This window comes from Austrofundulus limnaeus, unplaced genomic scaffold (genome assembly GCF_001266775.1).
Source record: "Austrofundulus limnaeus strain Quisiro unplaced genomic scaffold, Austrofundulus_limnaeus-1.0 Scaffold1073, whole genome shotgun sequence".
NCBI lineage: Eukaryota > Metazoa > Chordata > Actinopteri > Cyprinodontiformes > Rivulidae > Austrofundulus > Austrofundulus limnaeus.
The window spans coordinates 5,620-25,074 of record NW_013953475.1 but is presented as its reverse complement, the minus strand read 5'-3'; the positions used below and the strand labels follow the sequence as shown (position 1 = coordinate 25,074).

General features: G+C 38.3%; 2 protein-coding genes across 3 annotated transcripts in view; one reads left to right on the top strand and one right to left on the bottom strand.

Moving 5' to 3' along the window:
- Positions 1-321: 321 nt before the first annotated feature.
- Positions 322-1,597, bottom strand: LOC106534009 (zinc finger BED domain-containing protein 1). Its single transcript, XM_014030506.1, has 2 exons — positions 1,052-1,597; positions 322-844 (listed from the first exon to the last, which is right to left on the bottom strand). The coding sequence occupies exons 1-2, from the start codon at positions 1,489-1,491 to the stop codon at positions 472-474; spliced, it is 813 nt and encodes a 270-aa protein (XP_013885960.1). The 5' UTR covers positions 1,492-1,597; the 3' UTR covers positions 322-471.
- A 4,036-nt stretch (positions 1,598-5,633) lies between these two features.
- Positions 5,634-19,455, top strand: part of LOC106534008 (arf-GAP with Rho-GAP domain, ANK repeat and PH domain-containing protein 1) — a gene marked incomplete at its 3' end in the record, with an annotated part of 18,371 nt that continues 4,549 nt past the window's right edge. The window contains 3 exon segments of one of the 2 annotated variants that reach the window (XM_014030505.1): positions 5,634-6,145; positions 9,665-10,724; positions 18,405-18,568. In XM_014030505.1, the coding sequence (XP_013885959.1) occupies positions 9,730-10,724; positions 18,405-18,568 (1,159 nt within the window). 2 annotated transcript variants of the gene reach the window in all.

Genomic DNA, 19,455 nt, shown 5'->3' with positions numbered 1-19,455 from the left:
AAATAAATATAGTGCAATCTTAGCAATGCAATCCAAAAATCAAAATATGTGCTTTAGGTCACTTTCTGAAAGACCACCAAAAACTTGGTGCAATTTTAGCTGTCCATATAATTCTCTGGCAATAAAAAAGTGCCATTTTAATAATAGTAACAGTAGTTTACATTAACTCCAGATTTTTTGCATTAAGCAAAAAACATTAACAAGACCTGAGGTAGAAGAACAATTGTAGCTAAGTAGCTGAACTATAAAAAATAAAATAAAAAAAATGACACTGAGTGCAATCAAACTTDAACAGTTAATTTTCCAACAGGATTAAATAATAGTCTCTCGTAAAGTCTAAACTGGGCTTTGAAGTGCAGGAATGTGAGCATATCTACGTGCTCAGAAGTCAGGCTTGCTCTTTTTTTTGGTCACAATGTTCCCAGCAGCTGAGAAGAGGCGTTCACATGGAGTTGATGTTGCAGGGACAGCTTAATATGATTTGGCCAGCAGAGCCAGGGTGGGCAATTTTACTGCATTTTCCTTCCACCACWGCAGTGTGCTCTTGTCCTTTTGACAATGGTACTCACCAAAGTACATGAGCATCTCCTTCCTCACCATTTCGCCATCATATTCCTGGCCATTGTCTCTTTCATTGTTGTCGTSATCTGAGTCAGTGTCCATCAACACGTCYAGCAGAGACCTCCTCTCCTTGATGGGAAGTGCTCCCTCTGGCTGGTCATCCTGCTCCAAACCAGCTTGTAGCTGTTCCTTATTCCTTCGCTTGGCTTCAAGTGCAAGACCCTGAAGTTTAACTTGCACTTTTAGGATCTCGTCTGGCGACAGGAACTTGAGCTTGCGGTACCTGTAATAAAAAATATAAAACACTTTTCAAAAAAAGTTACAAAGTACTATTCTTAAAATAAAAGGTGAAAGAGAAAGAGAACACAGAACAGTAATAATGAAAAAAGAGAACAAAAAAATTAAGCAGAAAGTAGGGCTAAGGAAAAAATGTTTTCACAACAGACAATTGGGCAAAATAAAAAAAATAAAGAAAAAGAAAAAAACAAACCTGGGGTTGAGGGCAGCAGCAAGTAGAGACACGTTGGGACCATCCTCGCTGAATGTAGTCTCACTGACCCATCTTGAAGCTATCTGCTCTTCTGCAGTTRTTTGGAAAGCGTTGACTGGAGCACACTCAAACGATCTGTTCTGTGTGGACTTCTGGAGGGCGTTCACCAGCTGGGGTAGTGTAGAGATAGTCACATCATTTTCTGCACTTAGAAAGACAGTGGCTTCCTCAAAGGGCTTCAGAACCTGCTCCAGTTCYTCCAGTAGGGCCCACTGGCCAGTCTTCAGATCCAGGTAATGCTTTGATGTCTTTGTTATTTCTGGGTCTGAAAGGACTGCGGTCACTGGCCACCGCTGCTCCAGGAGGCGACTCACCATGYAGTAGGAGCTGTTCCATCTTGTKGCTACATCCTGGATCAATTTGTGCTCACTTACACCCATTGACTTTTGTTTGCTTTTGAGCTTAGTGCTTGCAAGCTCACTCCTTCTGAAGTATTCTACAGGTGACCTTGCTGCCCCAAGTGTCTTGTTTATTTGGGGTAATGCTTCAGGGCATGATTAACAACTAACTGAAGTGTGTGGCCAGCACACCGTTGTGAAGCCAATCCAGGCCTCTGGTTAAGGATCCTAAGAGCTGCAATGATATTTGCACCATTGTCGTGCACGACTGCCAGGACGTCTCCACTGAGGGAGAAGCCAAACTTTTCTGCTACTTGCTCTAACCAGGCAGCAATGTTTTCAGCCTCGTGACGCTCCTCCAGTGGCATTGTGGTGAGGATGTAAGAGGTGAGCTCCCTGTTCTCCTTCAGAAAATGACAGGTGATGCCCAAGTACGCCTCTGTGGAAACACTTGTCCAAAAATCAGTTGTGAGTGTGATTTTTGTTTTTGCATTTTTTATTTCAACTTTTACTTTCTCAAGAGTGGACTTATATTTCTCCTCCATCAAACTGGTGAAGTGGTGCCTGGATGGAAGCAGGCATCCTGGATGAAAAGTTTATATCATGTCTTGGAACCCAACACCCTCCACAATTGCAAGTGGCCTCACGTCCTTTACAATCATGCTGAGGATGCTCTGTGTGAGCTCAGAAGCCTCYGCAGGTGTGCATTCTCCAGCCTTATTAGTTTTCTTAAAAAAATACTCTTCCACACTGCATTGTGTAGTCCTGAAAAAGAAATGCATTTTAAATAGTTTAATTCCATTATTTTGTCACTGCTGTATGACAATAATACTGCAGACCTATTTGCCATTATGTCTGATCAGAATAATAAATTCAAAAGGACTGCTGTGTCACAAACTCACTACGAATTAATTTAAGGCAAGACACTGCAGGTGAATACAGAACCTTTTTAAAACCAAAAGTATCTTTCCAAATTTAATGATTATGTTTTGTATTACACACTTCTTAGTGAAAATAAAAAATAATATCTGAATAAAAACAGGTTCAAAATTCTTGCTTCTGTTTGTTAATACATTAGAGGCAAATATTTTTATGGAAAGGATTTTGGATCTCCCTTTTTATCAATTCGATATCAATCCATAAATGAGAAAATGCTGTTAACAGCCATTAAAAAATAATTTATGGAAATCTTAGGTATAAAACGACGCATAAATCACGGTGTTGTCAAGATTTTAATGGCAAACTCCTCAGTAAACAAGGAGAAAGTGGAGGAAAAGAAACACCTTAATGTTTTTTTTGTGAAAGCAACACTGCCCACTGCATGTAAAACATTTCTGCCTGAAGTGTGTAAGTTTCAGTTTCTCTGACGAGGACAACGCCGACTCTAACGATCAGAAAGTACCACAGAGACTGTTGCTGCCAACGTTATTATTCTTAATATATTACGTTAATACCAAAAAGCAATATAACAACAGGACTTACGATTCTGCACTTTTCCTCCTGCCTTCATCTTCGAGCAGAACACCAGGATGTTTGCGCTTCAGGTGTTCGTTCATTGCGGTAGTGCTACTATGGTAGGCTAACTCCATTTTGCAGAGTGAACAACCAACCAAGCCCTTTTCTTTCTTAAAATACTTCCACACTTTCGACGTCTTTGGACGTTTCCTTGGCTGAACTCTGTCATCGGGGTCTTCTTCACGTGTACTGCTTGGACCGGGTGTCGCCATTTTCTTTGCCTTCTCCTCTTTCGACGTATTCACGTAAAACGACGTGTCGATGGTATGTTGTGCGTGTCGACGTATTTATGCAGCCGACATAACCGGTGACATTGACTAGTCGGGACAGCACTAATTTTCAAAAACAAAGCCACACTAATGTTGTGTTTGCCTGCAGTATTCTATTCCTGTGTTGCACAATGGGAATGTGGTCTTGCAAAGGTTGTTTATGAAAGTTTTTCTAAGTGTGGCTGTAACTTTTGCTCCTGCAGTTTAGAACGTTGCAGAAGCTAAAGGCCATTGTGAAGTTTCCATATCTGCTTGTGAACTAAACTCATTTTATATAAAGTTTGGCTTTGACTGCACGTGTCTTTTTACATTAATAAGTAAACATTTATAACCTGACAGCAATCAGGTGTGTTTGTGATACACCATCTAGTTTGACACAAGTAAAATCTTAATATGTATTATTAGGGATGCACAATATATCGACATTAACATTGGTCTGATATTAATGCTCGATATTGATTTCCAGCTTGTTGCCGTTTGTGTTTTTGTTTTGGGAGGGGAAATGGTTGGTTGAGCGGTATCTGTTTGATCATGATAGTTAGTGATAGTTACGCTGCAAAGCCAGTAATAACTGAAGTAGAGAGCCATGTCAGCGGTCTAGTCTGTTTTTTCTATGGTATTGAAAAAAGATCCAAGTATGCTGTATATATAAATAATTTGTGTGTTTGTGTAATATCAATAAATATTGGTTATCAGCCATAACAGCAATATTAATATCGGATATCAGCTGAAATTTTCAGTGCATCCCTATGTATTATTTATGAAACTGTCACTTGTACAACTTTGAGTCCAAACTGGGTTAAGGTTAATCCTAAAGGTCAGTGAACGTGGATGAAAATGCAGCTGACATCTTGAAATATTTTCATCCCCTATTTGAGTTATCGTCTCTTCTCTGAGTGTTGGCAGGATAGGGATAGACCAATCAGGGAGTGATCCACAGTAATGAGGATGAAAAGGAGTTGAGCCAACAAGAGAAACTCTTGATGTAATGACTCATTGATGTCCCAACTCTCACCTATGGGAGAGAGAGTATAGGGTGACCAGGTTCACACTTATGCCCTTTTTCCACTAGCATCTCTACAGCACGGTTCGACTTGGCTCTCCACGGTTCCAAGGCTTTTCCACTAGCAAGGATTTGTGGAACCGGCTCCTTTATCAGTACCTATTTCATTGAGGTTCCAACCAAGGTGAACAGCTCTGTCAGACATTTGGATGTCTCCTGGAGCTTTTGTACCTTTGGGCTGATCCAGAACTTGCTGGAGGTATTTTATTTCCCCTCTGGCACTGGAACATTGTGGTTTCCTCAGAAAGACCTGGAAAATGTTGCTGGGAAGAGGGATGTCTGGGTTTCCCTTCTGGACATTTAACCTCCATGACTCAACCTTAGATTACTGTAGTGGATGAAAATTAAATAGATATTTGGATCTTGAAATGTGAAAGTCCATTATTTTTTTTTATAAAATTAAAAGTGATAAGAACTAGAAATATTTTGAGGTGCTTTGTAAAAAAAATATAATCACCTATCTCAGGTAACGTACAGTTAAGTGTGGGCGTTGTCTCTATATCTGAGTATCTGTTGCTACTGATTAAATCTTGTAGTCCAATACTAAATGTAGCTGTTTTTAATTAGTCTTGCAGAAGCATTAGAATGAAAAATCATATTAGTACCAGCCTTATGAAAACTTAAAACTGTTAAAAATAAAAACAGAAATGAAGAAAATATTCCAAGAGAAATGTGAAAATGAAACAGAGTGGTTCCTGTGGTTGGTTAAAACCACACTGAAACACTCAGACAACCAGCCACATTGTGACTAACAGCCTGATACTTGCTCTGGTATGACTTTATTTTATTGTATATTGCCAGTTACATAAAACAAATTAGACTGTATAAGGGTCATAAATTTAGTCTATTGTGCCTTGTGGGAGGTTAGATTAAAAACAAGTTCAGGTAATGCTGACAAAGTGTTTAGAACAGAGGAGATTCAGCCATTTGATTTGGCCCACCAGCAGTCGACATAGTTACTAGGCTGTAACCTGTCGTCCTTTGTAGAAACAGTATTTCCTCTTAGTCATTTCATCCATTGGCCCAGTGACTATACAAGGGGCTGTTGGGGAGATAGTTTTCACTCTTGGTGCTGACTTATCTTTGATATATTAAGATTAAACATGAAATACAAGTAACAACAATATTTAGATTAGATTTAACCACACATGTAGATTTTAACACTTTATAAGGCCACAAAAACTCATATTTTATCAATTTATGAAATGTTCCACGAGCCTTAGCTACTGGACTGTATGGCAAACTTTCTCCAAATGTACAGACTAAAATAAAAGCGGGCCACCACACTGGCTGCTAGCTTAATCATTAAAATAAAGGACTTTACAAGTATTTGTATTTCATGTATTATATTACTGCATTTGGCCCGCAGCCCCGGATAGATTTTCATTTTGGCCCTCTTGGGGAAAATATTAGGGCACCATTGGTTCAGAAGTTATTTTACATTTCTTGCGTTTCTATAGAGTAATAGAAATGATGGAGGAAGTACTTCAGCACACTGAAAGAGAGAAACAGATAAAAAAGTGAGTTTCAGAAATCTTTGTATGCAAGTTAAATGAAAAGAGGATGTGAGAGGTGAAACAAATTCAGACAGTCCAGACTCTTTCTCTCTCTCTCACACACATTAACTTGCACAGAAAGTAGTATCAGTAGGTGATGATTTGTTTTTAGAGAGAGAGAGTGTGTGTGTGTGTACAGAACCGGGCTGTGGGCCACCACCACGAATCCTTCCTTCTTCTCAGCCTTGTCTTCTTTCCTAGGCAACAAAATACTCCATTGTGAAAGCAGCACAGAGACGCTGTTATTGGCAGCGTTCTGAATGGGAGGCGGTGGCAGAGGGAGACGAACAAAGGTGGGAAAGATTTGAAAGAGGCAAAAAAATAAAACGATTAAAAAGATGAAAAAGTTAATCTTTGAACCAAAGCTGCAGCTCACTAACAGTAGTTTTGTAGGATTTGATTTAAATGGTTTTAATCGTAGCCTTTTTTTTTTTTGTAAATAGGCTTGTTTGGTTTTGCTTCTCCCTTTCACACCAAGTTCATCTTCACACCAAGATGGGTTTAGCTGACTGTAAAAAAAATGCAAAAAGCAGATATATTCTGTCGAAAACCCACAACTTGAAAAGTGCTTGATGAGGAACTTCATTATCTGTATACCCGAGCGTTAGCTTGTTCAACATTAGCATGGCTGACAACATGGTAATTCTGAGATGAAGAATTTATAATTGGCATGTTTTTTTTTCTTTTCATTTGAAAAAATGTTACTAGATGAATACTAGGACGACATCAATTTTATTTGGAATTTGAGTTTGTTTTCAAGGCTCGATAATCACAACAACATGCTGCTAGCATTGCTTAAATTCACATAGTTCAGTTCATTTTGGGTCAAGGTTGGGGTCTGATCTGGTCAATGTATAAATAGCTACAATTTTTTCATTTTTTATTTTTAATTTGCATGTGAAAGTGTTGGTTCTGGTTTTATCTCTTCACATCTTGTTTTTTGTTGCACCTCTCTCAAAAACTGCTGACCAGCCACAAACAGTGAGGCGTTTACCAAGAACTCAAACGGCCTAGCTGTTTCAAATGTGTTTAGCTTTTTTTTTTCTCAGCTTCTTTAAAAGAGCTCAACACTTCTTGACACAGCTCATTGCAACACCCACGCAACATTGAAAACACAAGGCTGATTTTGGGCTTCGAAGTGCTGAGGTAAAAAAAACTTAAAATGCTGAAATTGTCCTGTAATACCTGCCTGTGTGCTGAAATATACTTTTTAGACTCTGTTTGTTTTTAGTTTATGAGTTACACCCCAGCAGGGGCCAGGCAGACTGTAATTCATTGCATGAACCGTATGTGACTTCCTCAATTCAAAAATAGGAACTGTGTTTGATCAGTGAGAAGAGAGTGAGATTGACACTGTCCCAGTACCCTGTGGCCTTCTCAGAGGAAACCTTTGACAGGAAACAGGGTGAAGTCATTTCAACACGCAAACACTCGGCCAAGTAGCATATTTGTGACCAGATCCTGTGGGTTTTTCTTTATGTTCACTTGGTCTCGATAGCTGTCACTTCCAGTCGTAACATTTAATTTAATGTCAATTTTCTTTGGGCACTCTGGAATCTAATATGTTGGTAATATTAATATATGGAACATCAGATTACGTTTTCTTTTGATGTAACTATTTGTATTATTTAAATATAGACTGCAAAAATGTTAAGCGACCCTTAATTTGTTGGATAATTTGACATGTAGAGCCTGAGCGGTTGTGTCCAGACTCAATGTTTCCCATACCAATTAACAAGGAAACGAAAGCTCTGTTACTTCAAAATGGGAAAAGATTTTAGCCCCTTCTCCACGTGCTTTAAGTGACTCATCAGTTTAGTGTTGTCGATTTCAGAAAAACTGGCTGCCCACGGTTACATGTGCTTTTCTAAACTGTGTTGCGACAAACAAACAAGTCTGACTGCAGGACGATAAAACCGCAACTGCTTAAGCTGCTTGCTGATGATACGCCCACAAGCCCCTGCTCCCTTGGTCCCTTCGATGTGCTCACATATGCAATGGGAAAATTTTATATATTAACGATTATTAAGTTTATTTTATTACCAAATTTACTTTTGAAACCCCAAAATGGCAGGTTTGGTTTGATTGAGGGGAAATTTTTTCACCTTTAATTAGCTGGTTAACCCGCAGGCCTAACCCAAACCCAAATTAAATTAACTACTGATCTTGAACCCTTTGAAGTACGTTCACAAGCCTAGTCTCTGTCAAGCTATCAATCTGAATCTGCATCTGTGTTATTTGGTAGTTTCAGAATGTCTTCTTTGTTTCGTTATTCTCTGTATGTGCAAGGTTTTAGCTTTAGGTTAAATATAAATGGATTTTCAAATCTAGTCACGTGCATTTTATATGTATGGTTATAATGTATCCCTCCATTCACGTGCACTGAAGAGAGGCAGTGTTTGTGGCTTTCTCTAGAAAACCAACAGTTTCCTTTGTGGTAAAATGTTTGTAGGAGATAGATAAAGCACAGGTAATGCAGCAGAAATAATAAGAAAAAAACTTAAATCATTTGTGGCATCATCATAATCACATGCACGTTTTCCGTCAATGCACATTTTGATGCTTTGTGGAGTTTGCATTTAGCTCGAGTGAATTGTGTATATGGAGGGACTTGCCACTTCTTTGTGCGTTAAGGCCTTAATGTAACCGTCCTGCATCTGAAGACTCGCTGGACCCAGCGCCGTGCATCAGTGCCGAGAGTCTCTGCGAGAGAGAATAAATTCCAGCCAGGATAATTACAGGCTGCTGATGGGATGGGATGGAAAGGGTCTTGTTGCTGCTAAGAATCTACTAAGTGTGAATCAGAGAGAGAGAGGTGCGAGGAGAAGTTAGTGAGTCAGCGAGAACATAGTTTGTATGCCAGTGCTTGTGTTGTTTACGCTTCGTCTCACAGTGGTTTGTTGTGATGATGCCAAACTGCTCGGTATGTGTTGTCGTCTCTCTAAAGCTCTACTCCCTAAAAAAGGAAATCATAAACATACTGTACAAAACATGTGGTCACATACGCTTAAACAGATCACATATAGAACAGATTATAGGAGCAGAAGAAAGTTGTTATAGTGTGTTCTTGAGACGCCCATTTAAAGACGTTTGGGTAAATATTTCAGCCTTTGTCGTTGCTTTTATTCAACTTCCTCTTTTAACAAAGCAAGACTTTTACACTCTACCAGTTGATCACACGCAGCTTGACAGAGTTTGTTTGCGCTCCATAAAAAAGACTCGACCATAAGTTTTTATAATAGCTGGTTTGATTATGCATCATAATAATCTGTCATTCTGGAGCTCAATTTATTGCTGCACATTTGTAACGTTTCCCAGCACAGGATCTCTAGCAGTACCATTTAAAACCCAATACAGATACTAAGAGAGATTGACTCATTACTCATCAAGATTTTCTCTTTTGTGACATTTATATTATTTTTTTATTGAGTTATACTTTTGTAAATTCATGTCTAATAAATCAAATTCTAATTCTGGTAATGGTTTGCATTTGAGTAGCCTTACCATTGTTTACTATGAGATGTTTATGATATATTAGATATATATTTATCATCATCATCATCATCACTTTATTTATATAGCACATTTAAAACAACAATGTTGACCGAAGTGCTTCACAGACACAATACAATAAAACATACAATAAGCTAAAAACAAATAAAAAGACACAATGCTTTTAAATGCTTTTATAAAAGACTAAAAAGTATCCCATTAATTTTTTTTGGGGGGGGCAGCATACATGTTTCTTTTTAATTGACCAGGTCTGTTATTTTCTTGATGAATTGATGTAATGTGTTTTATCTCTTCCACAGGTTGTCAAGTCATGATTTGAGAGGTGCTGAAGTCTGCTTTTTCCCCTGCGGAGGTGGATTTTGGCATGTTGACCCTCACACATGCGTCAGACGCGTACAAATCGATCATGTCTCAGTCCGAACTCAGTACTAAGGTGCTGGACTGGTTGTGCAAGCTTCGTTTAGAGCGGTACATGGAGGCGTTTCAGAGCGCTGGGATGGCAACGCTGCAAGAGTGTCTGAACCTCACACCTGATCAGCTGGACCGGATGGGCATCACCCTGCCAGGCCACCAGAGACGCATCCTGGCCAGCCTTAACAATCTGCACGTCGTTCACGACACACAGTCAGAGCACGCTGAAGTCGTACGGAAAGAGAACCCCGTTTCTCTCTCTGTGGGGGGAGAAAATCTGGACGGAGACGAACGAGCTAGAGAGACGAGGAGACCTACTCCCAGGCAGAGAGGCAAACCAGTTCCAAAGCAACGATGCATGTCTAAAATGCAGGACTGTGAAGAAGACGGAGAAACAAAGCCCGTTCCAGGAAAAAGAAGCACAGTAACTCATGAAAAGAGGAATGAAGGAAAGGAAAAGCCCGTACCAAAACAGAGAACTAAGTTTCGCACAAGTTCTCCTGTTAATTGCCAGTCTGGCTCCCTTGTGCCTCCGACTTCTGACACTTCCCTACCCCCTGTTCCCCCACGTGTTAACAACTGCCCTCCACAGCGCTTCAGCCCCTCATCACCTAATCTACACTCTGGTCCTTCCAGAGCGGAGCAACAGGAAACCTTACCTCCACCTATACCATGCAGATCTTTGCCCCCGGTCTCCAGCTCTACCAGCACCCCTGTCCCCACTGAAGCATCAGGCTCTGTTCCCAGCATCCAGTCTACTGAAAGTAGGCCTCAGACTTTAGCCATTCAACCACCTACTTCAACTTTAGGCAGTGTTGAAGTTAGAAAACCCTCACCCGTCACCACTGAAGACAAAAATATTCCACCTCTTCCTCCAAAAGTGTTAGGACCTAAGGGCCCACCACCATTACCACACAGAGCTCCTGCACTGTCTCCCAGGACTCACAGGTGAGGATTAATGTATTCAATCAACACGTTTATTTACAGTTACATTTGAGTATTTAACAATAAGTGAGGAACATTCATCCTCATTTTTAATTTTATCATGCGATTAATTGATTTATTGTTGTGACAGGCCTTGTTCAGAACCAGTGTTTTGAATTCAGATATTTTTTAATTGGTGAAGATATTCATTGCAAAGTCATGAAGACCAGACAAAAAATCGTAAAGTCAGAAACAAAATCATCACAATATTTTTTTCTCCTGTTGATGGTTAACTTGAGCTTTTAAATAACAAATTTGTGACTGGATGCCAAATACCATGTGTGTTTGTTTTCATACAGTTTTTTATGGTTGATTTGCAATGAGGTATATACTGTACACTTTGACCTGATTTGTGAAAACTATTTTCATAGATTTTTTTTCTGACACATATTGCACCTATTTGTTGAAATATATCTTTTAGAGAAAAAAAATATGAAAATGAATGAATAATAGAGAAAAGAATGAATGTTTCTAAATAGTGGATGTTTTGGATCTAAAGAGCTGAAATGGTCTTAAGTTATTATTTGTCTTCACTGCCATCTGCTGGCTCAGTTGGAAAAGTACAATAAATATTTTTGGTCAATTTTAGCTGAGATGTTTAAAATTATACCATCCTTCCTTAAAGCATTTTTGAACCCTTCCAACTGCAGTGTCTATAAAAATGATCCCTACTTGAATGTTTTAAGCTTTTATTGTTGCCATAAATCAGTCATGATCAATAAAAATAGGTCTTTTTGTCATAAAATAAAAAAATGTGGTAAAATAAAATCAAACTTCTAGTAAAATGAGAGATTTATAAATATCCCCTATTTTAAAAGGGGGTGAAATTTAGCTCACTGCTGTGTGTGGTGGTCTCGTAATCCAGAGGCCGTGGGTTTGAGCCCAGGTTGCATAAAACAATTGACAGATTTCTCATGAGTTTGCTTGCTGTGGCGACCCCTGCTGAGAGGAGCAGCTGAAAGAAAAATAACTCTGTAAGATTTTGATTTCACTTCTACATTGAAGAAGTTTTATTTATTTAGACTTTTTTATTTTTGAAAAAATAAGCCCATTTAAATCGACTAATGTTTACTTATGACAGCAGTGAAATCATTAAATATTGAAGGGGTGAATAGTTTTTATAAGGACTGTCGACAGAGTGAAGTGTAATGACTTAGTGAGTTGTCTTAAAGCTCACTAGTTTCATGTAGGTCGTACGGTACTAATGAGGTTTGTGTTTTTCTGAAAATTCATGATGACTTTTCTTTAAGTGTTAAAATATTTAAATCCAATGAACTCTCAAACACTCAATTTTTATGTCATGGGAAAAAGAAGAATATAAATTTTTAATTCCTTTTCTTTTTCTTTACATATTGGGGCAAAAATAAATATGATCTTATCTTTTTCCAGGGTTTGAAATCTTTCAAATTTAACCTTAAAAAGTACAAAATACACAAGGTTTCACCATGTTGTCGTATATTGAAAACAGCTAAATCAAAATGGAGAAGATGAGTGTGAAAATCTCAAGTCCATTCCTGCTGCTTTTATAGGTTTTAGGGGAGGAAGTAGCAGCCAGATGCTGCTGATAAAAAACATTTGATCAGCTGAGTGTGACCACATCTATGATTGTGACAGGTTGCAGCTCTGGAGCATATCGAGGTGTCGGTTTCTGTTCGTCAACCTGAGAATTATTATCAAGCTATTTTTAAACACTTTAAATTCCATTATTCAACCTTGAGAATAATTATTTAGAATTGGAAAACACTGTAGACAGCATCCAAACGTTCCAGGAATGTACATCACAGAAAATTCATCCCAAAGTCTGTGTAGGACTCTACAGGTCTCAGTCAGCAGGTTAAAGTTAGAAATAGTAGTTTTTTTTCTAAATAGTCTATTTAGAAAAAATGCTGAACTTGGTTGGGGTTGCAGATGAAAGTTTCCTCTTTTTTAAAAAAAAACATGGCAGTACGACTTAGGCTTGCAAATCTGCTTTTAATGAAGAACAAAGCATCTGAAAAAAAAAAAAAACAATGTTCTTCAAACAGATGAGACTAAAATAGAGTTGACAGAACCACAATGCACAGTTCAATCCAGCACACCTGCTGTTAAGCATGGTGGTGGAGGGCTGATGGTCTGGGCTTGTTTTGTATGCACAGGACTTGGATGTCTTGCTGCCAGTCCGTCAAACATGAACTTTTCTATAAAGGACATGAGATATGTTGAGTTTTTACATAGATCATTTTGTTTCCTGATATGTAAAACCCTAGAATTTAAAGAATGAGAACTTTTCCCCCATGACTCTATGCACATTGTGTGCTCTGCTTTTAAGATTCAAAAGTCCATTTTCTCAGCTATTTTTGAAAATAATAAACCTAATTTGTGTTCAAAACACATCAAATCCCCACCGCTGTGGAGTTCTTCTGTTATGAGTACAGCTCATGTTCTCTGTCTGCTTTCAACAGGGAAACTAGCTTTTAGAGAACATGAGGAAGTCACAATGCAGAACAACATTCAGAAGTAAAAGCCCTCCTTCATGAGTTAGGCTTTGTGGCTCACAAACTAAGAGAGAGTGAGAAATTTAGATTAGCAAAAGTAAAAGAATTTGGTGGCAAGAACCGCCCCTCCGGTTTAATTCGAACCTTCGTCAGAACACATTCACATGCTCTCTTGCTGCTTTTCTTGCTTCCTCGTCGGCTTGTCTTCACCTCCTCCCATTTTTGGGTCCCCGTGTCGTTTCCTCCTGCCGTTTGAATGTGCGTGTGTCAGTGTGAGGGTTTAAATTTGGACCATCATGGCAGAGGACTCCTCAGCATGTTGTGACAGGTAATATATATGCAGATCGTGTTTCATTACGCCTTTTTCTTTTGTCTGTTTTTATTTGTAGCGTACACTTTCTTCCTGTATCCCCCTCTTGTCACGCTGTGCTTTTGTTCAACACAAGGAAACCTTTATTTCTTTATGCTGCTGCTACAGTACCTTTTGCTTTTACTATTTCAACACTTATCTAGAGAAGGTAGATTGAAAGTTCTCCTTGGTGATGTTATGGGTTTGATATGTCTGTATTGATACTTTGCATGTTTAAGGAGTCATAAATGTGCAAAATTATAAATCTGCATCGGTTAACAAAACATCACCTGGAGTTTAAAAATGGATTTTTGTCATGAAAATGTCTTTTTTTGCTATAAAATACATTCTTCTTTATGTTGTCGTGCTGTGTTTAATTAAAAAACCAAATTTCTAGTGTAGGCTATGAAAGGATAGCTGTGTCTGTGGCTGATCTGGTGTTCAGACGTGCTGCATTTAGCTTGTGTTCACCACCAGAAGTTTGCAAACCCTTCAGCAAAGTATCCTTGCTGGTTTAAAATGCTTGTCGGCTGTCGACTCGCTTTTGAAAGAGTTCTCCAGCCTCAAAGACCGCACACACAGTGTGGGAGGATAAAGACACAGTCATTGTTTCTTAAGGCGACAGTCATCGTTATTTTGGAGGGTTAAATATAACCAGTATAATATCTCAACACTCTTCCTCTGAGGGGGGGAAAAAGGGGGAACTGTGTGCAGTTTCCCGTCATTGTTGGATTTGTACGTCATTTTGTAATTACATTTAAACCGTGTGAAGGAGCAGCTTTCATAATCAAAGTACAGAGTTTAAAATGAAAATGTTACGAGTTTGACATTTTTTCCTGACGGGGTCCGGCTGCCTCATTTAGAAAGTGGGCCTGAAAAGTTTAATTTTGCAGTTTGTTTAATGCGGCATGGCACTACTCACAAATCTAAATCTAACTAAAGACCTATTGTTCATTTAAGGAATGTAAATCTTTCACAGAGTTTTAAACTAATGTTATGTTGAGAAATAATGAAGCTCGACCATTTTAGTCAAACCTTGAAAATAATGTTTACATTCTAGTGATATTTCAAGATCTCGCACAATGTGTTAGCACTCAGAAGATGCATCATAGTGACACTTAAGGTGTAATAATTTCTTTGTTTGCTGCGTTTCTTTAGCTGTGCTGCTCTTTTTGAACTGGATTGACTTTAAAAGGTGTTTTAGGCTTTATTAAAATGTGTGCGCTGGTTTGTGAGATATTTTGTTGGATTGACTCAAGCAGGGAATGCCAAAGATAGTGGTGCTCAGAGGGAATAATTCTCAGGTACTTCATCACCAAATATTAGCTCAGTGTCTCTAACCTTTTAAAAATAGTCAGAAAATTCACATATTTTTTAGAACTGACATGTTTACTGGGCCTTTAAACAAAATCCAAAAAAATGTTTTTTTGCCACATCACTTTGTTTATGATATATTTTTTGTATCAAATCTGATACACTGGGCTTTTTTGGTAACATTTTGCTCACAACAAAGTTAAATTAAGAAACAAAAGACAGTTTTGCTCATAACTTTTAACAAGTTTAGAACACTCTAGGAAGTTTACTTCTTTGTTTTTTTTTACAATGAACTTTTTACAGTCATTTATTTCACTCCGTGGTAGGCACAAATACAGTGTCTGTCCTTGTTCAGGCACAGATGTACCTTTCACTTTATAAAAAATTGCCATCTATTATCATATTGATGATTTTCTTGCTTTCTTTTTTCTCTCTTCTTCCTCAGTTCTCCTTGACATCTAACACGTAAATATTTAGTCAGTACAGCGTAGAGATTATAATTTCAAAGGAACCACTTTGAAAATAGCCAAAATGTGTTTTCAAATGGCATTTCAGTAATTAATCAATCATCCAAAAATAGTGTGGGGTTGTATTGTGGCAAGAATACTGTTGATTAAATTACTAAAATTACTAAAATGTCACATGACAATTCAGGACTGGAGCATCTGCAGTATCAAGTTTGATACACACATTTTTAACACTGTTTAACTGTACTATTGAAAAATATTTTTTAAGTAATTATACATTGTTTCAACACAGAAAGTATTTATTAAAAAATTTACAACCAATATTGATGTTTTTCTTACCATAACTTCTCCAAAATTAGCAAAAGTTTTCCTGAAAAAAATGTGTGGATGACCTCATGTCAGCAGACATTTGGAAAAGGAAGTTCCACTTCCTGCAGTACATTGTTAATACACTAGAAGGCAGAATACAGGTCTCATATGATAAACAACAGGTTTTTGAGGAAAATATTGATCACATTGATAAAATATAGGTCATAGAATCCTGCGTAGCAAATATGATACAAATGGCGATAATTGACTCAGTTGTGTTTATGATGGCCTTCATACTGACTCCGAACGATAATCAGTTGTAGAAGTACATCCAGTGATTACTTACAGAAATTATCAACAAAACCTGTCCAGTAGTTGAGGGGAGCTAACCTGTCATTGTTTTTATGATATTGCTTTGACTGATCTTTGTGTAGAAAAATGTATTTATTACTGCCATTTTATGAATAATGCCACTTTTTACTTTAAGCTGTTATTGTGTGTGTTATGAGAAGAGAATTTGCGGACAGAGAGATTAATAAAGAGGAACCTTCATAATTCTAGGTTCACTCAGAAACCCATGACTTATCCAGCTGCTTGGAAATAGATCGTTGAACATTGTGCAAGTCAGTTCGGATCATAGTTTGAGTTGCATGTCTGTGACAAGTTGTGGTGGATTAGTAACCCTGAAAACAGAATTGTAAAGTAACCACAATTGTGCCAAATTGAGATTCACATATTAATTTGGAGAATATCTTAAAGATGGTTTATTCTTAAGAGTGTGGTATTTTTCTCTTCCCAGCGGCACCTCTGGTCAAAGTTTCTGTAAGTATCAGTTTAGCTCATCACTCTCAGATCACATCAGAGAGGCCCAGAAGGCCTTTTAGCCCTTTTTTTTTTTTTTGGTTGCAGAGCAGTTTTCAGGAGCTGAAAATTCTTATTTCTGTTTTTGAAATTTCCTGAGTGACGTAAATTTTAACTATCCAAGCGGCAGCTCTGGTAAAAGCTGGTCCAATTCTCTGAATGAAGACAATACAGTCTCCAAATAAAATATGCCTTCATTATGAAGCAGCATATACAGTAGATAACCTTTTAGCTGTTTCTTTTTTATACAGCTCAACACTTAAAGGATAATCACATAGCTTCATTTAAAAATAAAATTCATTAATGTCCAACATCTGTACCAGTGGCAACAAGTACATGAAACAATTTAACTTTTTAATGTTTGCAAATTACAAAAAGATGCTCAATACATTCGACATAAAACAATCAATGGTTGCTCATGATTGGTCAGAAACAATAAAAAATAATAATTTCATGTAATTAAATGACTGCTCTATACTGAAAGTTTAAACTGTATTTATTGAGACACAGATGCATACATATAAATAAATACTCTGTGTATGTATGTGCGTATGTATTTATAGTCATATAGAGATTTTTGTTGAGGTGGATGTTTGTCCGTTACACTTTTTGCATACCTTCTAGTTTTTTTTTTGATTTACTTATGTAGTGTCTCTTTCTGGTCTCTGGTTCCGTTTCGGCTCGGTTCGGCTGGGCTTTGCGTCTCCCTTGTGTGCTCACTTCGTCTGGTGCTTCTCTGGGGCTGCTGTTGTCGGTGGCTCGCTGCTACTTCTGGCTGGGTGGCTGGTTCTGCTGTCTCTGCTCACCGTGCTGCTTCTGGCTGTTGCTGCTCCTGGGTCGATGTCAATAAAACTCTAGGCTAACATTTAAATAAAGAAAAGACTATTTCTTCAGTTCTGGACATGTTTATTCACGAGAGAAAAAGAAAAGCGTCTACCTAGCTAAAAAGTTACTCTAACTCTCCCCGAGAGAAGCGTGCGCGTGCCCCTGTCGGCCACGCTCGTTCACATTCCTTAAAGGGCCAGTACACGAAAATATACGACACTTATTTAAATAATTTTGAGCCTCTGTCAAACGTTTAAAAAAAGGTTAGTTTTTGGTGTGTTCAATGACTCGAAAAAAATGAGATTAGTGCCACTGATCAAGCTGCTCGAGCAGAAAATCCTCTGATTTTGGTCTCCTGCCAAGCATAACTAAACTTACCATCACTGATGTTTGCATTGCATTATGTCAGCCTTGTGGGTAATCTTAGCAAATGATCAAAAAGTGGACTGTGCTATTGCAAAGTTAGCATGAAACACTCTTAAATGACATTTTTGTTTCTACTATAGTTTTGAATACAGCAGGTTGTACCATCCGTATATAATAACACATCTTTGTGTGTTTGTGTGCATGCGGGTTGACTGGAGCAGTACAGATGTGCGTTGTTTACATTGTTTCCTCCAGTGTAAGCAAGTTTGGACTTGCCGCTTGAACTAGAAGTAATGAAGAAAAACTTGACAGTCAGGAGGAAGTAGAGGAGCTCCTATCAGTTTGTGCAGAGCTGAGCAAGACTCCGGGTGGAGAGCAGCTCTCTGGAATCACTGCACTGGACTGAATCACATTTGTTCCACTCTTTCCTAGAGTTTGGTTAGAAATAGAGATTTTTTTATGGTTTCAACTTGGACGCATCCATTAAATTACCTATTTAGTTTCAGCAAAGGAGAGGGGGAGGTGTTAAACGGAGAATTTCTTGACAGAGGATGCATAGAATCAGCCTTCTTCGTGGATTTTTTACCCGATCTGACAGTAGTACCATGGTATCCGAGGACTCGTCTCCTCCTCCTCTCTGCTCCTCTGTTGACCTGTCCTATCCGTCTTCATCCAGCAGCTTACCCACGACCAGGACGGGATCCGATGAGCCGATGCAGACGGACCCAGATCCACAGGTCCCAACCCTCAACAGGCCAGTGTCAATGCTAGAAACCAGCCAAGGATCATCTGAGCCTGAAGCGCAGCCCACTCTGCCTCCAAGGAGGACACCCCAACCTCCAAGTGAGTATATGAAAAGCAATCAGCAGCAGGCTGTAAATAACACTGTGACTGTCTGGAACCTCTTATGGAAAGTTGCATTTCCATTCATGTTTTGAATATCATAGAAAATCAAGAAATGAAACGGACAAAAATGAGTTCTTGTTTAGAGAGCAAAGGACAGGCTTACAGAGTATCTGAAGGGATTTGTGTTTGACGCCTCCAGTCTGTGCTGTCATTAAATTGCTATGGTTTAAAAAAAAAAAAACGGCTTATCTCATTTGGTTTACTGTTAGTATTGGAAAACAGAGGGTGGTCATTTTAGACTTATTTGAGTCCTGATGTTTGAAATTAACTTCCTTACATGGACATTTATGTAACATTTGCTGGTTTTGTTCCTTTCCTCATTCCTCCCTCTTACTGAAAATGACATATTCTTTAGCAGCTACAGTAACACAAGCCTCTAAAGCTGACAGAGATTGTATCGTCCAGAGCAGTGTCATATCCTTCCTGGTAGATCAATATTATGCAAGGACCAACTATTTATACCAGCCCTACTGAGTCACATACGTGTCCAAAAATACCCTCCCTTGTTTTGCCGTACACCCCTTTTAAACAAGTTTTTCATCAGGAACACTGATTTTTTTATTTATTTTTATTTTTTACAATGTATCTCCATGAATTGCAGCATGACATCCTCCAAATAATAATTTATATGAACCATATAAAAGCACAGTGCAGATGCATGCTGTCTGTTTTTTACTTCTCTGTTTTAAAAACTGAACCTCACAGTTTTCACTTGATATTCAAGTTCAAGTTCAAGTTCAGTTTATTTATATAGTGCCAAGTCACAACATACGTTGTCTGAGGGCACTGTACATAAAAAGGTGTGAGTGTGTATATATATATAT